Genomic DNA, 19,017 nt, shown 5'->3' on the forward strand with positions numbered 1-19,017 from the left:
GAGAAAATTAAGCACACCAGAGAACATTCAGAAAAAATCAATTAGATGGCCACATAGAAGGGGATAAATGCTCCTACCAACCCTTTGTTCTAACATACTGCTCTACTACAAGGACATGACCATACCTGGAAGTTGTCCAACTTATGAACCAGTGGTCTTTAAGTTAGAGAATTCAGTAGCTTTCTTTATAAAGTAAAAATACTCTCTCTAAACCAGTGTAACATTCACTATCTATGCTTCTTTCAGATCAGGAAAGAGGCAAGGACAGGCCTGGAAAGCAAGTATGCAAATTCTTGTCCCTGGGAGGGAATGACCTTGCTGGGTGCTGGCTAGCTGGAGACCAATTGCAGAGGGGGAAAAAAAAAAAAAAACAAAAAAAGACCTAGGAGTCTTGGTGGACAACAAATTAAAACACTCAGCTGTATGTAAGCCCTTTCAGTAGAGAAGGGCAACCCTACACTGGGCAGGATTTGCAGATTTAGGGCAGTAACTATTCCCGTGTGTTCAGGGCTTGTAAAAGTGAAGTACCTATGTACCGAGGAGCCACAAACCAGTGATAAACATAGTGGAGCCCAGTCTACTATACCAAGATAGTTAAGGAGCTGGAGCACATGATGCAGGAGAGGCTGAGTTGGGCTTGTCCAGCCTGGAAAAGGGTTAGGATGTATCATTGCAGCCCACAGCTACCTAAGGGGAGGGTGTAGCAAAGATGCAGCCAGGATCTTCTCAAAGGTGCACACTGACATTGTAAGAGGCAACAGGCAAGTTTCAACAGGGCAAATCCTGATTACGTGTTAGGAAAAGTGTTTTCATCACGAGGGTGCTTGAACACTGGGTCCAGTGAGGCTGGAAAGTCTGAATGTCTTTACTCAGAGCTCAACAAGTTCCCTAGCAACCTGATCTGTTTGGGATGGCTTTGAGCAAGAGTCGGACAATATGATCTCTTTCATCCAATGATTCCGTTTCAAAATATCACCACTGCAGGTTGCTTGCTGCCTGATTGCCTTACCCATGAAAGAGATTCCTAGTTAGGTTATTGGACTGCCATCTCAGCCCTTTTAGCAGTCTGGCATGTCTTTCTCTGCCTCAAGTTCCTGAACAGGAAAATGGGACTAATTCAAGGATGTAAAGATAGATTCCAATATCTGTGGCAATAGTATAAACAGCTGAAGTCTTGTGTCTTGATTTTTATTTCAGCTCTTAAGAATCTAAAAGTATAATATATAAATGTATTTATAATGCACAATACCCTAACATACAAATCTAAACCCCAAAATGTTGTTCTTTACAGTACTGGTAAAGTAGAGTTCTTGGACGCCTCTGGTGAGCAGAATGGATTACTTGCAGTTACAGATGTACAAACTTACGAAGGCTGTAAAGCTATAGTTTGTGGAACTGTCTTGTGAACCTCTGATTAGATAAGTTGCTCACATGACAGCTGAAGATACATTGAAGGGTGTAGCATCACCTCATTTGTCCTGCACAGATCACCACTTGTGTTCCAAGTCGTAAAGCAAAAGCTAAAAAAGCTTGAGTGTCTTTCTGCCTCATTTTCACCTAATCAATCCCAACCATCCAGTTTTCCTAGGTGGCATGTAAGAGTCCCTTTTCCATAGATCCATAGTTGACAATCATCCCTGGGTGCCAATCTCTGCTGACAGAACTATGTTTATCTTTTACATTACTTAATCAGTGGAGAAAAGTGGTCAAGTGGTCCCAATGACAATCACAGCCAGGTGGTCATGAAACTCTCTGGAGGAGCACATTTTAAGCCTTCTTCAAAGCTGCTGAGGGCAGATCCCATTTAGTATCTCATGTTTTGAGTCAGTCCTTAAAGTATCCTCATCTACAAGGTAGAGGAATGGCACACCATGACTTCATGCTCTTCTGCATGCATTTTGACTGAAAGCAGTCAGGGGTTGCTGTGTTTGGTACAGGTAAAATGATCTGGGTATCTTGATAGGGCTGGATCCCTTAGGGGTGTAGACAGAGAAATGCTATTTGGTATTTATTAATGTTTCAAAATAGTGAGTGCTGATTTGCTTATCCTACCCAGGTGACAGTAGCTCTGATCACCAGGAGAAGCAGAACTTCACTGACAAATATAATAGTTACCTACTTTCTCAGTAAGGACAAGAAGACGGCACTTGTAAAAGGTCTATCAGAAACTGGGGGTAACCTTGCATCCTGCCTGCAAAATGGGAAAGCTAAAATGCAATGAGGTCACTTGCATTGTGGTAATAACCCCACACAAGTAATTAGAGCTAAAACTGCAAAACTTGTATATTTGACAATGGAGCAGAGAGTCAACTGAGCTTTTTGGATCTTAAGTGTTTATAGAGCTGGAAACTAGAAATAGGTCTCTATATTAAGGGAAAAGTGTCACTGAAGGGTTCTTCAGAGGACAACTGTATTTGAAAGTTGCCTTTTACTCCTGTAGTTACAACAGCATTGCTACCTGATCACAGCTTGTGAATGACAAGTTGAAGGAAAATATTCCAGTCTGTGAGATAAGAGTGACAGCTTGTTATCTCATCTAGGTACTCCATGATACTACACAATCAAAGCAAGTCATATGGGAGGGGGTTCAAAAGGTTGACTGTCAAACTGCAACCCCTCAAGCTAACATTGCTTTGTTCTGAAAGGACAGTTTGTATTTGAAGTCTACCAAATCAGAAGTTTTTGTCTGGGCTGCATTTTTGAGCTGCAGTATTTCCTCCCAGAGGCTGCAGTGCAAAGTTTAAAGGAACTATTGCTTCTTTATGTTGTTCTGCAGACCAGAGTAGCAGAACACAGTGGACAAGTCCTCTAACTTGAAGGCACATGCATCACTTCTGCTCATTAAAATAAAGCTAATTGGGAAATTTCCAAGTTATTCTACATTATCAGATTGAATTTAAGCTTCCATCACATTCTGCTCTGGAAAGTTTTCCTTCAGCACTTTGTCTCTAAGTACTGATTTGGAGGAGCACTGTTTTCAGTAGTATACACAATTTAAGTGTAGATACTTCTCTCACTGCCTTTCCCAGACACCATGTTTTCTGTTTGCTGTCCAAACTAAGCAAGAAAAGTTACCACTTAACTGGAGAAAACTGATACTTTGGACTGATTTGCCATTTACATGCACACTATTTCCTTTGTAGGCTGAACTTCTATGCTGGCCAGTTTTTCACATCCAGAAGGAAAAGCCTTTTACCTTAGATAGTGAGGGAAAACTGGCAGTTTTGGTGTTTGGACTTTTTGTTTATGTTGTTTTCTCTCTTTCTAAACCACTCAGTACAGCAAACCCTGTGCAGAAGAACAGGTCTTACTGTTTCTTCTTGGGCACATGAAATCTTCCCTGTTAAAATAAGCTTTCTTCAAAACTGTGGCACTTTCTGTAGCAGCAGCCTCCTAAGTAGGTGTTTTTCTTTGGAGTGACCAGAGTGTCCTTCAACTGAGCCTGAAAGAGTGCTTGGCACATCAGTCTTGCATAAACTGTCTCTGCATTCAGGGCTCTCAAGATGGCAACTATCGGATATTTTCATAGACAACTTCTGTAATAAGCAGTGCTAGATATAACATACATGTGCAAAAGATGAACATGCATTTTTGGTTTCCCAAGGATGAGCTCATTTAGCAAAGTCCTTCTCTTTTTCAGCCAGATCAGCCAGCTATCGGAAGTCCCTGTAACAACGTATACTGAACTGAACATGCCCAAGGTGAAGAAAGGTAGTAACTTGTGGAACAAATTAGCAGCCGGATAGCATCTGCAGTTGAAGCATCCAGCATCAGCTCAAGCCAATGCGCAGTTTATGTGTGCTTGTAGTATAAGTCCAATTTTTCTCCCTTTTTGGTAGTCAGCTTGCTTGTTAACTCACGTAGCAAAAATGCAAGATTCAACCTACGCTTTCCCATAAGATTGATTTCCCTGCAGGGCCTGTCTCAGACTCCACTGCACTCTTCTGCAACTCTTACGCCCTTCCACTCCTGGTCAAAACATGCCACACCTTCCATATGAGTCAACAGAGCAGGGCAGCATCTCCCACAGCAAGCTGGGAGGCTGCCGAGAGGAGAGCCCTCCTATGCTTCTGCAAACACAGTCCTACAGCATCGGCAGGATGCTCTCAGAAATGTAGTCTTGGTTAACAATTTTATCAGGAGATTGCAACAAGCTGCACTTGAGCTTAAGTTAACCAGATCAGGCAAGGTCACTTCTGCTGAAATATTCACATGGACAAATTCTAATTCACCCAGATATTTAGTTAGTGTATGCAAGACAGCTGGAAGTCTTTGCAGCACTCTCAAATGACACTGTTTGGCACCTTATCAAACTAAATGCCTTTTGCCTGTTTGAGAGCACAAGAACATCATTTTACTTCAGTGTTATTCTTTTCTCCCTCAACGTAATGTGTTGGTTTTGAGAAACTGCTGTATCCCAGAGAAGACTGCCAGGGTTCAGCGTTCCTACTCTCTTTTGATGACAAATTGATGTTGAAGTTTAATTTCCAGAATATGAGAATGATTGAGATAATGAATTTTGACAAACAAGATGTGCAGAGAATAATACAGCTGAAGCTGTCTCAGCTTTAACCAAGTGACTCAATGTTACATTGGGAAGTGCACCATTTTTAATCCCAGAAGTACTCCTGCTTTCCTTAAGAAATATTTATGACCTCTTCCTATACGAAGTGCTCTGTTCTTTTCCCCACTATTCCACACAGGAAAACAGGACATGCAAACCAGCATAATAGTTTTCTGACATGAAGAACTCAATAAATTCAGGAACATAAGTCACTGCTTTTACAGTCAATTCGTTAATTAGGAATAAAGCCACATATTTTGGCAGTCCACATCCCTGAAGAGGTGGGCCTGTCTCTGCTTGATATCTATGGAAAGGCATCCAGTAGCACGGTGAGAGAATCTAGCTCAGAGTTTTTATGTTTACTCATGCACACAGAACTATTTGACTTCTATGGGGCTTAGCTGTTGGTGCACACCATGGGGGAGAGCTGGGAGTGAACCCCTCTGTGGTCAACGTGACACACAAGTGGATAACAGGAGATGCCCACAAAGTAGTGGCCTTGTGCCAGGGACTAGAACCAAAAGGCAAGCCCAGCAAGAAGTGAAAATAAACTCTCCTGGGGACAGCACAGAATTTCTTCAACTTCAGAAGCCAAAAAAATCAGAGGACTAGACAAGACTGGAGGGGAAGAGCCTACTGCACAGGATATATCAGGCATGGAAGGCATATATTATTATTACAGAGCTTTAATCTCACCTATGAGATTTCTCTCCTGCTGGTAAGCGCTTTTTCTTCTCACATGTGTTTTTATGTTCTAACAAAATAGGCTTTGTGGGCTGGAAGCCTCTAATACCTCGCTCTCACTCTGACATAAAAGAGTGGGTGGTTCCCCCATAAAAGCGCAGGCCGGCTCCTCTGCAGCACTCCGCAAGCACACAGACCGATACTCGCTCTCATCAAATACTTCTGAGCAGGCTCAGCACCTCCTTCCAGGACAAGCCTGTACTCTTAGTGCCATGAGAAAGGCAGAAATACCATTCAGTTTCACCCCAGATGTCGCTCTGAGCAAACCTTTTCCTGCAATGTCAAGTTTTGGAAATGAGTTTTCAGGTCATCATTAAAAAAAAATACATAAACATCCTACTGCACAGCAGGGCATATGCAGGAAACAACTCAGAGCCCCTATACCCTGTAGTAGCAAACTTAATGGACTTTAATGGACACATTTGGGCTACACATTTTATTTATGTCCTGTTGTGTATCACTGAATTAAGTAAAACCTGGAATAAGATATTCTCAGTCAAGGATGGAAGGCAGCACTTTGCATATCTTGCAATAGCATACAATGAATGTTATAACAAAGCAGCATCAGCTCCTCTGTGCCACATTGTTTTAATGGACAGAACTGTACCAGTAGCTACACGTTCCTTTCGAAGGAAGACAAGAGATATCATTGCCATTGGTCAGACAAACGTTTCTTGTTGGTCTGCTCCACAGCTACATAATAAGATCCCTGTCATTTGACAAGCCCATCATAGGATTTCTCTATCTGGTTTTCTAACATGATCACATTGCCTGTAGTGCCAGCATCCCAATGACAGATTATTGCTGCAGCAGAGATGGTACATCATCCTAAAGTCTTACACAGGATGCTAATCACATTCTTTACCTGACACGGCCTTCAAGCACTGTACAAATACACCTCAGAAGTGCTGTCTCAGGCCAAGCGACATCTGACTGACAGTTATATTTCTCAGTTTGCTATTTATATCTCAGTTTTCATTGTATGCTGCATCCTTTACAACTCCCTTTCCAGCTTGCATTAAGGAGCTGAACTTTAGGCTTCCTCGTTGTGATGGAAATTGTTGCCTATATGCATGATTATCAGGTGGACAAAAACTGGAAAAAAAATAAATCAATCCTACAAGACTTGCTTAAACTCAACAACTTGGTTTGATTTGAACTGAACTAGGACAACAAAAGCCAAATGACTCCTCTGACAGCACTGCCCTGAGGAAAAAAATATTTATGGAAATCTAGTAATGTTAAAGAAACTGCAGTGATTTTATCATCTGTAAAACCCTTTTGATTTCAGGATTCCATAATCTAAATAAACGACAGCTGAACAGAAGAATCCATAGTGGCGTGCAAATTCATAAAGCGGTAAGGAACCCAGCTAAGCAGTGTCAGCTTGGGTCTTCTCAGGGACACAAGTAAAATTGACTTTGGCTGATCCAGGAATGTAGAGAAAAATGCATTTCTGTCCTCATCCAGGAGTCAGAAAACTCCCTTTCTCTGTGGTAATGGAAGAGATGATGGGAAACAAGTAGAGACACCGAAGATTGTACAGGGCCAGCAAGGTTTAAATTCTGGGCCAAGACTCAGAAGCTGCCATTGTGACAGGCCCTCTCTCCTTCCACTTTTCCCTCCCCATTCTCTGGAAACTACCTCCTCCCCTTGGACCATCTCAGGTCACTCACACCAGCCCCTTCTCTACAACCACCCCAGCTGAACCTGAAAGCTGCCCCACATCCCTTCCCCAGCTTGGCTCTGTAGACACTGGTGTTGCCATGCATGAAATAACGAGGGAGGATCCAGAGCAAGACTTAATTTTAGCATCCACCCAAATAAGCTGAAGTTTCATGCTTGAATCTTCTGGTAGCAAAAGTACTGATATGTGACACGACTAACAGAATACCACATTGGAGCAATCCAGCTGTCAGTGTCAGTCTTCGTACACCACCTCAAAGAAATCAGTTACTAAGAGATTTCAATTGGCCATCTGCCTCTTAATTACTCAGCTCATCACCAAGAAGTTAACTTTGTGGACTTTCTGCATTTAGTACATACATGGCTCCAAAAATCAAATCAGGGGAGGAAGATGGCACCCTAAGGCTTGTATTTTGGCTACTCAAAAGTAGCCTTTAAAAGATCTATCTAAAATTGTCAAATACAATAAATAATCTGCCATAGGACAGATAGTGTCCCTTGACTCATTTGTGTTGACTAGCAGGTTAGTGTCAGAATTACAGTGGATAAGTATTTTATTCCATAAATATTGTTTTTTAAGTCACTTTAGTCTCTGCTTAGAGGAGTGACCAAATTTACAAACACATATTAAGCTATGCAGCACTGTCAAAGTAACTCCACATTACCAACTTGAAAAAGCTCAAGATTTCTCTCTGATTCAGAAAACCCATCCAAAAGTATCCAAGAGCAGAGACATCTAAGATCCTCTGCCATTATTCACAGTATTTTCCTCTTCCTTCATCTCTCTCATTTACTGTACTAATACAACAAAATAGAACAGCAATTTTTTTTTTAATGTTTGGTCCACATCAGGCACTTGAAATAAAAACAATACTCTTAAAAATACCTATGAACAATATAACTGCAGCATGTAAACCTCCCGGAAGAATGGCAGCTGACAAAGCCAAGGGCACTCCCTGGCAGGAGACAGCTATGCTGTCAAACAAGACTCCTCTCACCACAATCCAGCACAGCCACAATTTCTTACATATCAGTAAAAACACATGGTAAAAAGAAGAAATGACCACATTGCTGAAGTTAAGCATCCCACAAGTTTAATATTGACAGCAAAAGCTCCAAAGAAAAACCACAGCATTATCAAGGTGGAAAATGTGTCTAGTCAAACACACGATGCGTTTATTTTCCCATGTCTACCAATCACACTAAGTCAAAATGCTCTGACAGTTTCTCCAGCTTACATCATACACTTTTGCCCACAAGGCCATCAGTCAGCTTTTTGCCAGCTACATTAATTCACAGTTTTGCTTACAGCTTGAAAAAGAGAACGCATCAACACCACCAGCTTGGTGTTGTTTGTGGAAACCATTACTCTGGTTATTTTTGCAGCAAGTGGTAGTTATACTAGTATACTCTGAAGAACAACTAGTAGGCTAGTGACCCTCAAATACTTTCCATGTTTTGGGTGCAATGAGTAGCAATAATACTAGTAAATGAATAACAAAAATACTAGCCTTCCATGTTGAAGGCTTGCAAGAGAAAATGTATTACTCTGATCTAGTTGTGTACAGATAAAGTAATTGGAGGAAAAAATTAACTTTTAAGACACTTATTTGTGGTTGCTTATTAAGCTTTCAAAGAAGACTTTCCTCCATTTTCCCAAAGACCTGAAAGGAGCTCCTAAAAAGTGTCTTCAAGGTTCATTCCCGTCTCTCCAATTCCTTACACTTCTGCTTTATCATCACACTAGCAATAAGTCCAGATCTAGGTAACCAGTGTAATGAGATAGGTATTTTTTATGCTGACCAGCATTCTTGACACATCCATGCTACACACCCTACATTGCTGCAATTACCTTTTGATACAAAACCTTTGGCTTCAGTTGGTGATTATGAAAGGTTTCACTCAGTCATCTTGTAACTGATACAGACCTGTCTATAGAGTTATTGTACTAATATGAACATCTGCATTCAATAGCAAACAAACTTTTATAACACAATCTCATTGAGGGACATCCACAGCAACCCAGAAGACCTCTGAACAGAGTAACTTATAAACAGTCATATGCATGTATACATAAGGGAACAGTGATACAGTACAAACCAAAAACTTATGGCAGGATTCCTGGGTGTATCAAAAAGTCATGACTAAGTCACAGCAATTGCGCAACAAAGCATACAATGTATTTTATTTGTATGCTTGAGCAATTAATATTGGTGTGCCTTACAAACAGCAGCACAATCACAACAGCCACTTTAACCTTAGTATTGTGGACAGGTGGTGCAAATTAGCCCTCAAAGTCATCAGTCTTGACAGCTTGACCACACTTATGACAAATAACCACCTCTCCAAACTCTAATAAGTTTGGGAATGGGTTTTTTTAAGGTTTTTTTTTTCTCCACTTGGATTAGTGTTACAGGAATACAGAACTATAGAAAACAAACAATTCTACATGGCAGAATAAAAACAGACCTTTGACATTACACTCAGCTCTTGGCTGCAGAAATATTATGTGTAAAAAAGAACTAAAGTAGTAAAGCAGACTCTGTCACTTACCTTACCTTGCTGTTTCAAAGGTTCATTTGAAGAAGCATCCCCACTATGGGAACTTTTATGAGGCCTTGACATAGTAAGGCCTTTAAGATATTTTATCCCTTAAGATAAAACCCTATTAAGTAAAACTGCCAGTTGTCATAAACTGGTAGAAAGGAGCTTTCCCCCTAGAAAACTTCCTTTTATAAACCTCACCATGGGTGTGGTTAAATGACTAGCTCCACCCTTCATCCCATTTAGAAACCCAGAGAGCCTATAAAAAGCTTCTCTGGATCAAGGTAATAATTTTGTCAACTTGTCATGTGCTCTGTTTAAAAAAAAAGTAGATAACGAGTTGATAGTTTCACAAGCTAATGGGAAAAAAATGGCTAAGTTAAAAATGTCTCTAATGTTTGCACTTCCTGCAACACGGTCTACAAACATTTAGTGGGTGAGCTTGCTTGGTTGTTTGCTTTTTAACAGCACTGCTGTAAAAACATGAGGGAAGTCTGAAAACTTTTGGTGATAATTTGGATTAGAGATGCATTATATTGAAAGCAAACATATGTGTGGACTTGCAGCAACTGCTGCTTGCATCACCTCTTGATACTTCTCTTTCCATCACTTATATCATCAAAATGATGCAAGATCAAAGTGCTTTGCATGCTGCATTAAATCACACATTAAATCATAGAATGGTTTGGGCTGGAAGGGGCCTAAAAGATCATCTAGTTCTATCCCCCCTGCCATAGGCAAGGACACCTTCCACTAGACCAGGTTGCTCAAAGTCCCGTCCAGCCTGGCCTTCAACACTGCCAGGGATGGGGCAGCCACAACTTCTCTGGGCAACCTGTGCCAGTGTCTCACCACCCTCATGATAAAGAATTTCTTCTTAATATCTAATCTAACTCTTCTCTTTTTCAGTTTAAATCCATTTCCCCTTGTCCTGTCGCTACAGGCCTTTGTAAAAAGTCCCCATCCATCTTTTTTGTAGGCTACCTTTAGGTATGGGAAGGCTGCTGTAAGGTCTTCACACAGCCTTCTCTTCTCCAGGCTGAGCCACCCAAACTCTCTCAGGCTGTCTTCACAGAAGAGATGCTCCAGCCCTCTGAATATCTTTGTGGCCCTTCTCTGGACTCACTTCAATATGTCCACAGGTAGATCATGTCAGTTGCTCTTCCCTTATCTACCAATGCTGTAACTCCATCATAGAAGGCCACCAAACTTGTCAGGCACGATTTGCCCTTTGTGAAACCATGCTGGCTGCTACCAGTCACCTCCTTATTTTCCATGTGCCTTAGCATAGCTTCCAGGAGGAGCTCCTCATGATCTTGCTGGGCACCAAGGTGAGTCTAACTGCCTGTCGTTCCCCAGGTCTTTTGTTTTTCCCTTTTTAAAAATGGGGGTTATGTTTCCCCTTTTCCAGTCAGTGGGAATTTTCACTGGACTGCCATGACTTCTCAAACATGATGGATAATGGCTTAGCCATATCATCCACCAGTTCCCTCGGGACCTGCAGATGCATCTCATCAGGTCCCACAGATTGGTTCACCTTCAGGCTCCCTAGATGGTCTTGAACCTGATCTTCTCCTACAGCAGGTGGTTCTTCATTCTACCAGTACCTGCCTTTGCCTTCTGCGTCATGGGTGGTGTGGCTGGAGCACTTGTCAGTGAACACTGAGGCAAAAAAATCATTGAGTACCTCAGCCTTCTCCATGTTCTGGGTAACCAGGTCTCCCATTTCCTTCCAGAGAGAGGCCACATTTCACCTAGTCTTTCTTTTATCACTGACATACCTACAGAAGCTATTCTTGTTGCCCTTGACATCTCTAGCCAGATTTAATTCTATCAGGGTTTTTCTAACCGCATCGCATGGCTGCTCGAATGCCCTCACTGTGGAGAGACCATCAACAATAAAAACTAGAATCTGTTCTTTCGTCCTCTAACTACTCTACATCTTAAACAAACAAACAAAAACCCCTCAAACCCAAAACCCCCTCAACTTTATTTTTCATAAAGACTTAATTCAAGAGGATGGGGAGATGGACTAGGATGTTGCCATTAAGGCAATACTGCCTGCAGAGTTACATATTGCCTTGGTGTATAATACAAACACATCTAGATGTCTGCACTCTTATTTCTTACTCAATTTTTTGCACTATCCCAGCTGGTAGGTTTTGTATTTAAGAATATAAGTAGAAGGAACTGTAAGCATAATTCTTAAAGGTTGTTTTTTTTTTATTGAGTAGTTGAGGTTATCCTGGCACTCCTGCAGGAGCTTGGGTGTGAAATCAGATTTCTTGAGGTGTTTGGCAGGAGCTCAACTATGCTTCTATCATCTGGGTTTGCTTTCAAGGGAGTGATTAGGAAATTATGTTCTTGTTAACAAGACCTGTGCAAGTAATGGCTATTATGCCCAACATTTCCTGTATTTAAGTTGAAGTGATTGTTTCAACTTGATATGAACAGTTGAGGTATTTTCTTGAGATTTAGTGATTTGGGCCAAATCTTAACTTTAAAAAGCCTTACTAGAAGAACATTCATCCCTTTGCACAGTACCACGCCACTTCTGTCTGAAAATACTGATTGCTCTTTAAAATACACGTATCTGTGTGGAACTTTTACTATAAAATTAGAATATAAACTTAATGCTGCCTGTGCTCTTTTCCCACATCCCTGTGTCAGATGGAGAAAAAAGCTGCCTTCATTGTAACAAGAAATTTTGCTTAAGAAACTACAGCATTCACTTTTCATTGTTTCTGTACTTCTACAGGCAAGACAAAGCATCTTTTACTTTAAAATCCATGTTTAAAGGACAGATACCCATGTTGTTTTCTGTGGCTGAAAGCCTGTAATCTCATGTTCTGCTGTATGTGAATGCAAAAATTCTGCAGCGTTCTTCAAAGGGCAATAAAACCATTTCACTCTTTAAAGAAAGTCTGATGTGTGTGTGTGTGCAAGAGTAAAGAAAGCAGTTCAATTTAAATGCGGAGTTGGGAGAAATAGAGACATGCTCATTGTCTTTCTTACTGCCTTCCAGAGGTGTCTACTGCGGGCAGGCTTCCACTCTATCCACTTCAGTGGCAACTGACACAACAGGTCAGCTCTGAAATACTTGGTTGAGTTCTCACTTCTTTTGCATTGATGTGGATGAAATGAGGAGGAATATCACAGGAGATGGGCAAGACCAGAAACGAGGATATGAGTACTAGGATTCTGGGCTCAGTGCAGCCAGCACTGTGCTGATGCACTTCCCAGGCTGGGTCTTGAAACCATGCTCTATTTAGAAATACGGGACTGGAAAGATACCAGAGATGATGCTTTAACTTTTAAAGGATCTGCTGTTTTAGCTGGTAGTAACTATGCCCCAATACTAACACGTGAAATAGTGAAACTGAGTATGGTCCCATCTGTAGCTGCTAGCAAATAAAATCAAGAGAGAAAATGCTCAGTGCCTGGGATTCGCTCCTAATAAACCCCACATACGGCATCAGTGTTTAAAGTACAGAATTAATCTGCCTGCTGGCACTTCAGGTTCAAGGGAAAACTTTGACTGAGTTTTAGTTCCATTTTGTTCCACAGTCCCCTGGATCAAAGGCTCATGGTTTGATAAAGCAGCGTGTTCAACCCCTGAATGCAGAGACTGCTTCTCACTCTGCTTGGTGAGGCACAGCATCTTCTGGCTCCGCTGCATGGCAGGGATCAGGCTAACCTGAAAATCTGTGCCGTGCCCCTTTCCCAGTGCCCAGCCTTTCCTCCTGAAGCCACGGCCAGGCTGGAACACACGGGTTCCTTGTCACACAGCACCCAGGACCCTGCCTGGGGAGGGCAGGGGGCTGCAGTCCGTGTTACAGCATCACGGCCAGTCACGAGCAGTATCCGACGTCACAAAGGCACACCCGGCGGTCTCTGTGGCGCAATCGGTCAGCGCGTTCGGCTGTTAACCGAAAGGTTGGTGGTTCGAGCCCACCCAGGGACGGGTTCTTCTTTCTCTGCCTTTGGGTTAGAACTGCTTGGCTTTGTAAAGTGCTTTCCAACTGTGATACTACAAAGAGGACACTTAACCAGTGCCCCCTAGAAAAAGGCAGAGAAAAAAACCCCAAATTAGTGCTAATTTTGCAGTGAAATCAGGATGCAGCTAAGCGGAAGATACACCCATAACACAATGCAGATAGAAAAGGATTTTATAAAAAAGAAGGGGGCAACGCCAGAGGAGCAGCCAAAGCAGCAGCAGTGAATGGGTGCAGGGTTCTTTCGAGGCACAAAACCAACAACCCCGAAGTGGCTGAAAGCCCAGGCCTTTTGTTTTCCTAACAAGAGTTTTTTGTCGTCATCTGGAGTTATTTAATCTGCACTGCAAAAGTCTTCCAAGAGACAGCCAACCTAGGGCTGCTATTCAAAACTTCAGCAACTGCAGCTTTCCTCTGACATTGCCTGGACTGTTTTCAGCTGCGCACTGCAACCATCACTTCCCCTACAGAAATGTATATTCCTCGCAAATTTTCTGTGGCTTGCTAATGAGGTATAAAGACATTCACAGCCAATTGCCAAGTTTGGTCTCTTGTATCTCTAAATTTCCAGGGGTTCCCCCCCCCCCCCCCTTTTTTCTTTCTTTTTTCTTTTTTTTTTCCCCAAGTAATTTATAGAATCACAGAATGGTTTTGGTTGGAAGAGACCTTAAATGTCATTTGGTTCCAACTAGGGACAACTTCCACTACACTAGGTTGCTCCAAGCCCCTTCCAACCTGGCCTTCAACACTGCCTGGGATGGGGCAGCCACAGCTTCTCTGGGCAACCTGTTCCAGCGCCTCACCACCCTCACAGCAAGATTTTTTTCCTAATGTATAATCTAACTCTCCCCTCTATCAGCTTAAAACCATTCACCCTTGTTTTGTAGACACCAAAGCTCATGAGGGAGTTAAAGGGTTGATGAATAGGACTGACTATAAAAAGTTGTTCCAATAAATAAGTGCTGCAAACTTGAGTTGCAAGAAAAAAGATGTAAAAGTTAATAGAAACAAAAATAAATTAACAGCTTTAAGGTTTAGTCTGTATACATCAGACTAACTTTGTGTCAGCGTTTTCAAATATCTATTTGTTTGGCAATAACTAAATTTTTTAGTTTTACAGCAGACCTGCAGACTAACCTGTTGAAGTGGAACAGAGCTGCATGAGTAGGACGTCCTAACCTGGCTGCTAACCACTCCAGGGAAACCCCAAAGCACACAATGCTGTATGGAGCACCGAATGCCATGGTAAGTATTTGGTTTGTTGGTGCAGTCTAGTAGTTGCAGTTTAGGCAGTAATCCTGATATGACAGGAGCTCTCTGCTGTCTCTGTGATTAGCCTAATTACAAACAGAAGTCACCTGTTCTTCTTTTGTGTGTATAGGTCTATTAATACTAACAATGTGCTCATGCCATCTGCCAGTGAGCTACTTCCAATTTTACAAAGCAAAGCAGACAATATTTGCAGGTGTTTGCAAATGTATTTATTTGGCCATTAAATCCACAAGACCTGAACACTGCCAAAAATATTTGCATTTGCAGGTACTCCTGCAAGACGGTGTCATCTGAACTAAAACCAAGAACTCAAGACTGATGAAAATCAAGATAGGTATTCATCTATTGCTTCAGTTTTGCCTCTTAGTCTGGGTCTTGGATTCAGAATCTCAAGCTTGTCAAGGGATGTCGTATTCCCAGCAGAGATGAGTCATGAGATCCAAGGTTAGTTTCAAGTGCCATATTGCCACGAAGCTTCAAGAATGTGTTTACTCACAGCGTTTCTACTGAGTCTGAATATTGTAAAACCAAACAAAACATGTTGTTTTACTTTGATAAAACTTGAGACGCTTTGCTTGCAGTCGGATTCAAACTGTCTGAAGAGATTGTTACTACTATATATTCATCCCAGTATTAATTGAGACATGAAATGGTTACCAGATCAAAGCCTGTTTTATTAAAATTCCTCTGGAAGGAGTAGCCTGAGAAGATATTTGGCCATTTCACATTAGATGTTGCGCAACCAAACCATGCGGTGAAATGAAAGACAGATTTTTCCCTGCTGACTTGAACAAACAACTTAGGTGACTGAAGCTTATAGCTGACAGACCTACATGTTACATCCTTCTTCCCTCTCAACTGTCCAATCTATGCAGGATTTATATTTCCTGGGAACTTGTTATTTTTATGTGGTTTGGCATCGGTAATTAGATCAACCTGGAAGCCTGTCATTTATGTGTATGGTACATTATCCAGTGTCAGGACCCTACTAAATTTATCCCTTGAGGAAAAAGAGTAAACTTCGTAAATGTACTCAATGTCTGAAATTGCCTTGCTGAAGAAATGTTAATGGATTGTGTGTAGAAGGTGGAAAAGTAGTACGGTGAGCCATTCTCAGAAGAGGTGAGGATAAAGATTAGGCTCCTATAAAGCATTAGAACTGTTCATAAACTTTAAATAGGGCAAATTTGAAATCTGGAGTCTGTCAAGGTTCAGTGGAACCAAGATGGGTGATTGAGAAACTTCAGCACAAGATGCAGGAGTTTCTGGGCCTGAGGAGGTGTTCAGCCAGGATCATCAAGGCTCTCCTCACAAACTTCATTTTCTCTACCACCTCGTCTTCCTCTCTTCCTCCTCCTCCTCTTCACCACCATCAGGCATCTTTACCAGACCACTGTGAAGAACCTTCCCCTGTTTCTGGCAAGAGTTGCCAATCAGATCTGAGCATGCTTGCCCTTCCTGAAGCTCTTGCTATAGGGACTCTGTTAGACAGGGGGCTGCTTTCCTTCAGCCTTTTTAAAACACTTTTTGACATGGCCATAATAAAATAGCACAGGGCAGCCCTGGTGCTGGCTGCTGACACTGGCCAGTGCTCTCAGAACAGGCCTGAACCTTAATCCTGCCTGTCCTGCAACTGCACATCAAGCCTACACTGCAGCTCACTGGGGACAAACGCAACCTGACACTGTTCTGAGATCCAATTAGATAATAATATAATAAATGCTTGCTCTGACAGCTTTCCTAGAGCATTCTTGTTTTCAGGATCCTTTCCCTGCAGTTCAGGTTTTGCATTCTCCTCCCCTTCCTTGAGCACTGCTGCCAGTCCCCTTTCCATTCATCCAACTTTCTCAAATGCAGCGGAGGAGTCATTGCTTCTTCCTGACAGTCCGTGAAGTGCCTTTTCAGACCCCTTGAAAACAACAACTTGTTTGAGGCTCTTTCTCCACCCACCTTTTCTGCAGACAGACTAAACCCCACAGCTTCTCTTGCTGCCCTTGGAGCACTCATTGCTCTGTCAGGGTTCAGTCTCTACGTTCACTACTCCTAAAGACCAGCATTGTAGAGACTGTCAGCAGGGAGCATCTGCAGCTACCCCATGACAAAAAGCATGCAAAAGCCATGCGTGGATTTCCCCAAATCACCTCATCTTTTCATCAGTGAGTAATCAAGCTCCACTGAAGCTGCAAGGATTTCACATAGGCAGTTGTAGCTATCCTCAAACGAGCAAAGCCAGAACAATGACTTTTATATATATACACAAGTACATAGACATAAATAAATAATATATAGAAAGGTGCTGAAAGGCTCAGGATCTCATGTAAGCCTCACCCAATGACAACATGTATGCCATCATGCAGTGGGTGGTTTATGGGCCCCCAGTGACTCAGAGCAATGCCATCGACACGCTCCCTGCTGGGGCTTTCTGCATCAGCTCTCGTTCTCCCTCCCACATCTCATACACACACACCAGCCCAGAGCAACTTTGCTGAGACAACAGCTTACAGACTTTAACTTGATATTGTATCACTCTCCAGAGGTGCCTGAGGAGAAAATGCATTCCGCTCACCTAATTGTGTTAGTCTAATGTTTCTCCCTCTTCTGGAATTAAGCTGCTTTTGAAAAACTTGACTCTTAAGGCTTCAGTGTTGCAAGGCTCTAGAGAAGAAGATCCAGGATAAAAGCTGTTTGAAGGTAAATTTGAATGATGTGTTTTAGCAAAAGTTTAGTAATTTTAAAGGCCCCCCAGATTTTTTTTTCAAAGATTAAGCAAGGATGAATTCTTTTGTATATTTATTGTATTTTATATTTATTTATTCTTTTATGTATTTATATCTATCCATTCGGGAGTGTGTGGGGGAGGGTGGGTGAGACGAGGAGTGCCTTTTTTTGTTTGTTTTAACTTCTCCAAATATTTCACTGGCATTTGGAGGAATGGTCAAAAATAACACAGAAAAATGCCAATTATCCATAAGAGCCAATGATAAATTGAGAGCACTTGGACTGGTAAAAGCTGAAGAAAACCTGATTTAAGAGGATGTTCTTTTGCCAGGCGGGGGAGGCCTTAGATTTAGAATATCAAAGTAAAACTAAATCAGGCCATTACAATTGAAATCATAGAGCTGAAATAACTATTCCAACCCCAGACAACAGTCAGCATCACCAATGCCTGGGTTACTTTTAACACACTTTAGACAGACTCCATGTTCTCAGTAGGCTGTCCTTGCTGCCCTTGTGGACAGAAAGCTTCTCCTGCCTGAGGAGCACAAGTGATGGCACAAGGTGCTTCTTCAAGGAGAAGGCATGCTAAGGAAGACTTAACTTCGAAGAAGAGGTACCTGGAAAATGGCCAGTTGCCACAAGTGTTAAATAAGCAGAAGACACCCCAAATGACCAAACCATGATCAGCACCAGACATTCTGATACAGTCTGATAGAGAAAAATTCCATATTTTCCTGTCTCTGAAATGTCTCCAAAAAGTATAGGTATCTCATAGACACCACCAAGCCCACATGTCGTTAACTGCCCCATATGCTGCTGTCCCCAACTCCCTCTCTCTTTACTAAGCTTTTTTTCCTTATGGAGCTGAAGCAGCTTGTGAATTCTGTAGGCTGAATTTGGGGCAGACTGAAGGAAACCACACTTGCCCCCAGGAAAAGTCAGATTTGTCAACTGCTAGTCATTTCTGAAGCCCTCGGTTGTATTTAAACAGATCACATAGCATCTCAGTCAGCTTTCTCTGCTAGGAACACTATGAAACTTTATTATTGCAGCAGCACCATAAATCTGGAGTGTTTTAGATAGATAGAGAGCTTCTCATAACTCAAACACGGCACCCACAGGAGACAGCAGTAGGTGATTTAAGGAGTCCTAACCCTTCTGTCCTTCACTTTGGGGATGATTTTCACTGAGGCTTTACTAACAAGCAGCCACTGAATCTCAGTAGTGATTGTGGACAACCCCTGTGTGAGACAAAGACATTTTGTGCTCTTTGTGTCTTCTCACTTGTTGGGTGAAGGCCCGCCCCACACATCCAGTTGTGTGAGTCAAGACATAAACAAGGATTAAAGCAGGAGTCCCCCTATCTCAGGGAAGAGAGATAGAGAGAGCGTATGTACACATTTGGAGAGCATTCGGTCCATGACCTGGACATCTGATGTGACAGTAAGTACAGTTGCTCATACAGCTGTTGAATAATAAACATCTTAACATGCC

General features: G+C 42.0%; 1 protein-coding gene and 1 non-coding gene across 3 annotated transcripts in view; one reads left to right on the forward strand and one right to left on the reverse strand.

The window, feature by feature from the left end:
• The window catches only part of MAPRE2 (microtubule associated protein RP/EB family member 2), a 102,107-nt gene that overhangs the window by 81,737 nt on the left and 1,353 nt on the right, over positions 1 to 19,017 (reverse strand). Inside the window, exon 1 of one of the 2 annotated variants that reach the window (XM_030512544.1) lies at positions 9,548 to 9,637. The exons of the other annotated variant lie outside the window; for it this stretch is intronic. Within the exon in view, the coding sequence (XP_030368404.1) occupies positions 9,548 to 9,619 (72 nt within the window). The 5' untranslated portion in view covers positions 9,620 to 9,637. Of the gene's footprint in view, positions 1 to 9,547; positions 9,638 to 19,017 lie in introns of those variants that run through there. 2 annotated transcript variants of the gene reach the window in all.
• On the forward strand, positions 13,429 to 13,502 carry TRNAN-GUU. The gene has a single exon. It is a non-coding gene; the product is annotated as a tRNA-Asn (tRNA).

The sequence above is a fragment of the Strigops habroptila genome, chromosome 1 (assembly GCF_004027225.2).
Source record: "Strigops habroptila isolate Jane chromosome 1, bStrHab1.2.pri, whole genome shotgun sequence".
Lineage (NCBI taxonomy): Eukaryota > Metazoa > Chordata > Aves > Psittaciformes > Psittacidae > Strigops > Strigops habroptila.